The sequence below is a fragment of the Coloeus monedula genome (genome assembly GCF_965178545.1).
Source record: "Coloeus monedula genome assembly, chromosome: 4".
In the NCBI taxonomy this organism is placed as follows: domain Eukaryota; kingdom Metazoa; phylum Chordata; class Aves; order Passeriformes; family Corvidae; genus Coloeus; species Coloeus monedula.
This window is the reverse complement of record NC_138784.1, coordinates 32,910,987-32,917,658: the sequence shown is the minus strand read 5'-3', so window position 1 is coordinate 32,917,658 and position 6,672 is coordinate 32,910,987. Positions and strand designations below refer to the sequence as shown.

At 36.5% G+C, this 6,672-nt stretch overlaps 1 protein-coding gene across 1 annotated transcript in view; it reads right to left on the bottom strand.

The window, feature by feature from the left end:
• EPYC (epiphycan) overlaps nt 1–6,453 on the bottom strand; it is a gene marked incomplete at both ends in the record, with an annotated part of 16,720 nt that extends 10,267 nt beyond the window's left edge. Inside the window, one exon of the mRNA XM_082279915.1 lies at nt 6,286–6,453. Coding sequence (XP_082136041.1) covers nt 6,286–6,453 — 168 coding nt within the window. The remainder of the gene's footprint in view (nt 1–6,285) is intronic.
• Between the last annotated feature and the right edge of the window lie 219 nt (nt 6,454–6,672).

Below are 6,672 nucleotides of genomic sequence, written 5' to 3'. Positions count from 1 at the left end.
TCTCTTTGCCAATAGCTGCAAGTCTTCAAATAATAATCTGCTGTCCAAAACAGTTTTAATACATGGCATAAGAAAAAACTGAAGGGGTATCACATCACCTATCTTTAGACATCGAACTATATGGTTAATAGCTACCCTATTCTGTCTTTGGAATCAATCAAGAGATTTAGAGAATACCAGTGCAGGTTAGTGTCAGAGCACACCAAAGAACAGTGATATCTTTCCTGAGATTGCATGAAGTATCTATTTCTTTCCCCGTCTTGTATTTATCCAATGTGACTCCATTTTCTAATGAAATTGCTTAGAGTGGCTGGTCAATTCAGAGGCACTTTCAGACCAGGAAGTTACAAAGGTCAAGAATTCAGATATCGGAACACATCAGTAGGTGATAAAAAGCAATTGGTAAAATCCAAATTGTAACTTGCCATCCATAGGCTGGGCACTTAGTTTATATTATTACCATCTCTTCACAGTCAGTACAGAATGATACAAAACTTCTGAAAAGCAGCTCCAGACACTGGCTACAGAAATTCCTTTTAAGGTGGGATGTTTAGGTATCTGTCTCTCACCATCGACAGTAAAGGAGGCAAGACAAAGGAAAGACTAGAAAAGGCTCAGGAATTTATTTTATGTGTCTTTTATGTCTACACCTTTTAGGATCAAAACTGATGTATTACATATGATAAGTTTAAATCCACAGGAGAATATGAAGTGTGTTCTGTTTCAATGTTTCTTTAACTGCAAAAAAATACACTTAAAACATAGATGAAAATTCAAAACTTATAAAGAGGCATTAGAAACTAGAAGGGACAGCTGTTCCACACACTGACCCATCAAAAGGAACTAGTTTCCCCCATAGCTGTTCTGAAACTACCAAAAGCTTACAAGAATATGTCTAATTATGGTAGAAGCTATTCATAGAATCACAGAATGGTTTGGGTTGGATGGAACCATAAAGATCATCTATTTCCAACCCCCTTGTCACGGGCAGGGAGGTTTGTTTTCCTTTCCAAAAGTAGCTTGTACTGGTTTCTTCTTGAATTTTGCATTTAAAGACTTTTTTTCTCCTACTGTTCTATCTTAAAAAGAAATAGATTTGCTAGTCACTTCAGAAAAGTGAATAATAAGAGCTTTCAAAGACTTCCTGAAAAAGTAGAAAAATTCCTATTTGAGGATAAAGTTTTAAATGATAAGTTTGATTCTCTTATCAACTCTGTGGCTGACTTGTACATTACTTTTACTAATTAAAAGGGTTTTTAAAAAATGTATACGGCATTTTCTGAAAAGTCATTGTATACCCACTTAGAAGTCTCTTATTTAATACCTACCACAATGATATGAACAGCAGTGTGAGCCTCTCTCAACGCTGCAGAATGGCAAGAGTGAGTTCTTGTTCAAGTATGGCCCCTCTTCGTGTGTGTTATGGCAACAGCAGAGATGGCTTGTGTGTATGCACACAGACACGAGCAAATGTCTCAAATTGCAGTTCTGAGCTTTGTGCAGGCACCTGAATATCCCACCATTAGTTCGATTCAAATTCAACAAGCTAATGCTAATCAGCTCAAATTCATCAAATACAAGACTTTTGCTTTGCTTCTTTCTGAGTATTTTGTGGATCCTACTTTACAGCTTATTTATTTTGTGTAAGCAGACCCAGACCAACCTGTCTTATTTAATTTAACTCCCTTGCTTTTCTGTTTATTCAGTGCTAGGCAAACCATTCTTAAGTGCTCCTTTGCTTTTCAGCATCACTGATTGCCTATCTTAGCAATGAAAATATTCTTCTGATTGGCCTATATTTTCACTTCTCATTTTTCTAACTTAGTTTTTCCTACCTAAAGGAAAACTGACTGATTATGTTTAACAGATACTATGATAAAATTGCAGTGCCATTATATTAGGCATCAGTAGCTGATGTACATAAGAATCTCTCTCCACAATTTGTTTTTCTCACACATTTTCCAAACAAAGTTTTCGTTTCAAAGAGGGAAAAAGTGAGAAGCTCACACAAGAATTCCTTTGAGAGACTGGTTTGATTGTATTCATTTTGAAGAAGGAAATCTCTCTTCGTATATGTTTTCAGAGCAGTTCAGAGACCCAGTCTTGATTGCGGCCTCTGAACCCTATCATGATATAAAATTAATTCAAAATACTAATGAATTGGAAAGAAAAGGGAAGATACAGCAGCTCACGTTTATACTGTTGTTACTGTCTGTTTCAGAAGATAAATCCAACAAAAAACTTTTACACTTACAGTACATTTATTTGCAGTATCTTTCTCATTTAGGAACTTGGAATTCTTTCCTTGATAATAGACTTTTCTTTTATATTGCCTTTTTTTAGCCATTTTCTGTGAAAGAGTTGATTCTGCTATCTTAATGTATCTATGCACATTTTATTTCTGAGTGATATTACTTAAAGTTTTTCCAGTAGCAATTTTCATTTGGATGCAAAGCTTTAGCTAGGTATAGTGTGTCTCACTAACCTGGGATCTTAGAAACCATAGATTATGTAGCCAATTTGACCCACCTAATATATGACAATACATAGCTTTGCTTGAGGATTCAATACAATTCTCACAAGTAATTCACAGCTACAATTATTTTCGCCGTGCAAATATTTGCATTAAAAATGTATCCCATGTATACACTAAGTAACCTTTCCCAACCTTGAGATTACTCTAGAATCTATGACAAAAATAGACTTCAAGTGGAAGAATATCAAGAGCCATTATCTAGAAACATTTTCAGAAAAATGTTTTCAATACAATGAAGTGTGTGTGTGTGTGTATACACAAGAAAAAATACTTCCAGAGTATGAGAAGTAACAAAGTCATGAACTTGGACTCGGGCACTCTTAGTTAACTGTATTAAGACAAAAGTTTTGTACTAAGCCTGAAACAGATGTCTAGGGTTCATCAAAAATTCTTTGAGGAAGATAGGTATATGGGGTCAGGCTGGGATGGAATTAGCTTTCCCCGTGGTACCCCTCAGTGCTGTGCTTTGTGGTTTTAGCTGCAAAGGTGTTGATAACACACCTGTGTTTGGCAACTGCTGAGCAGTGCTGGCACAGCACCAAGGCTGTCTCTCCAACATTACTCTCACCAATAGGCGAGAGGTGGTCAAGATCTCAGGAGGGGACACAGCCAGGACAGGTCACCCAAGCTGAGCAAAGGGATATTCCATATGGCATCTGGTCAGCAATACAAGCCAAGAGAAAGAAGGCAGTGAGGGCAGGGGGTGGGCTTTATTATCAAGGTGTTTGTCTTCAGGAGCACCTGCTACATGTACTCAAGTCCTACTTCCCTGGAAGTGTCTGGCCCTCACCAGCTAACGGGAAGTAGAGAACAAACATTTTGTTTCCCTTTGTTCTACGTGCAACCTTTGTTTTTCTTCATTAAACCGACTACATGTCAACTCACAAGTTTTTAACCTTAATTTTTTCTCCTGTGTCTCTGAGAAAGGGGAGTGAGAAAACATTTTGATGGTCATCTGGCAGCCAGCTAAGGTCAACCCACCTCAATACATATCCCAAGAGAATGATTCATACTTGTCTTGGAGCATGATCTTGGGATGCAAAGCCAAGTTTTAACCAGACATAATGAGTGGAAACTATACCTTTCTAATTACCTTTAGGTCTTTCCTCATTTTGGTGATTACACATTGAATGTGTGATTACAGTGCCTAATGGGTCCGGAAAAGGACATGCTGACACAGGTGCTTTAGTTTAATTCCTTGAGTTAATTCAGGTGGTTAATTCACTTTGAAATTAACAGGAGTAGCACACCAAATGCATCTGAGGTACTGGAACTGGTCAGTCTCCTGGACCTTCTGCAAATCAGTTGGATGCACAACCATGGTAAAGTTTGCATTTTGCCAATGAGTCTAAAAATGTGTTAAACAGAATGACTTATCTTTGCACATAACTGAATTTTAAAATCTTAAATTGAAGACAGCAACAACAGAAAATGCTACTTTAATTTTTTCTCCACTATTTCAGAAGTCTAAAGACATGATTCAGAGCTCTCTAAAGAGAAATTCAGGTCTTAAAGAGTTACTGCACACAGGCCAGATCTGTTGAAGGCCTGCTGTTTGTCTGGGTCTCTGTGGTATTGCTCATCATGTAAGCTATGCATAATAAAAACTAACCCGTGACCTTGAATAAATATTGAGTTTTACACATAGACCCACTTGTGTTGTTCACATCGCTATGATAACAAGATTTTAAACAGGAAAGTCATAACCACAATCAAGAAATCAAATGTATTCTGTTTAAAACTTGAGTGACATCAATATGATTCAATGATTAAAATATAAATTGCAAGACTGATATGCCCTATCAAATAATACACTGATATGTCTATAAAATTTGCTTGATTTCTACAGCACTGACCACTCATATCTCCTGGGAAATGTGGAACTGAATGTTTAGGATTCTCTTGGGTGGTACATGGTATTAGGAATGTAAGCAAAAAAAAGATTTTGGCTAAACATCTATGAAAAATGGCTCATACAGGGAGGTCCATCCATATGCAAAGCAAAATTCTGTTCAACTACTGTGACGGATGAACTTCACCTGATGAATTTTAAGAAGTCCATCTGAAGAGCTCAGTAATGGAAGATAATCATGCTCTGGAAAAGTTTACCAGACAGTATGAATAGTCTTTCTGAACTCTGCCTATTCCATGCTTTCTTAAAAAAAAACAACCTGTGTTGGGATCTCTTGTATCTTCTCTTGTTGGGTGCAAAATCAGTCATCCTGAATTTCCTTTCAGCTGGAAAAGAACACTAAAGCCTTGCTTTATCTTTATCTTTCACTCAGAAACTTGGGAAAGTTTGGTCCTATAACACCCATGCTTTGGTGTTATAGGACCTCTCAGAGAAAGCACAGCATGGGAGAATCCCATCTACCATTCACTGCATTACTAAGAAATCTGTTTGAATGAGAAAAACTCAGTGATGAGACACATTCAAAATAGCTTCTCCTATTTCTGGGAATGAAGTAATTTCTGCAAGAATAAACGCTTCATTTTTAAGAACAAAGAGAGACAGAAACTGTGATTTATTAATCAGTGTGAAATAGAGAGAGCACAGCGACTAAAATTGGTAGTGACTTTATCAGGAAATCAAGCTCAAACAGAATCAAGTACAGCACAAGAGTGGCACAAGGGAAAAGGCAAGGCAAGGCCAAAGGCAAGGTAAGTTCTTTGGAGCAAAGTTCTTCTCAGTCCCTCTTAGACTGAAAATTTATTTCCTACAAACTATAAGGTTCTGATCTTAGCTCTAGCTTTGAGATTATTCTTACTTCTTCAGTTCTCCTGTTTTGGGATACATTTATTCCTGAATTGTCTCTGCCCTTTGATTTCAAAGCTGTTATCCAATTTCTATCGCACAATGATGAAAGACTAGCTCCTATCCCTCCTGCTGTAATCATGAATCTTTCAAAAGAATGTGTTTTCATGAATTATGCATTGTTATGTGAAAGAACGCTAAAATATTATGTATAAAATGAAAAGACCATATTATTTAAATGTTGTATTTTTCACTCAACTTCTATCACACACAATCCTGAAACACAGAGTGCTTATATTACCTTCAGGGAAATTGTGCCGATGTCTAATCAGGAGCACGAGAATAAAATTAATGTAACCTTTTAATAATTCTAAAGAAATAAAGGAATATAGAAGAGGAAGGAAGCATTTAAGTCAACAAGTGGAGTCCCTTCCTTCTGCAGGTGACATATCTTACCAGCTCATATTGTATTAGAATATCAACAGTTTTTCTTTAGTAATTTTTCTTACTTTCCTGTGTTTGAATTCAAGTGCTTCCCCTTTCTTTTTCTTCCTTCTGCCACTTTCATAACAACAAGAGAAAACATTAGCATTTATGGCCTGAAATAGTTGTACTGAACATAAACCTAAGGAAACAGCATTTTACAACCTTATTTAATGGGAATTGCTGGAAGTCCTGTCTCAGCTGCCTCCATGTATCATACAGACAAATAAATCACAATGACAATCTCCAACAGAATTTGTGGAACATGGAGACCTGAGGAAAGCATGGTACCTTTCATCTACTCTTAAAAATTTCCACAAATAAAACCCCAAACAATCAGAATATATTTTGGCTTTGTTTGTAGGTTAGGGAAAAAGTGCATGAACTGCAAAGGCAATAGAAACCACATGAGTAGATTTGTCTGATAAATGTTTTCATGACAGAGAGAAACTGATCAGTAGCTACTGCATTTATGCACTTTGGAAAGACAGAATAAATAAGTTCCAGTTACCTCTACTTCATCAGACTGCTTGTTTTCATCAAAGGCAAATGGATGAGGCAGCTCTCCAAATGATATGTTATAGAACTCAGAATCATAAATTATGGTATCAGTGATAGGGGCAGCTCCAACAAACTCAAAGATAAAAAATCCCAGAAAAACATTTACAAAGGTCTGCATTCTGGTTTTTTTTTTTCTGAAAGAGAACAAAATGGACAGATTGTAGGTAATCTGGTATTCACAAGGAATCTATGACAATTTAATGTCACAAATACAGTACTTACATATATATAAACCACAATATTTTTGATTAATAATTCATATTTATTCATGGACACTCAGTGGTTTCGTCTGGTTTTCTTCATGAAGAGTCCTTGGGCCTGAGAATTCTGCACACTG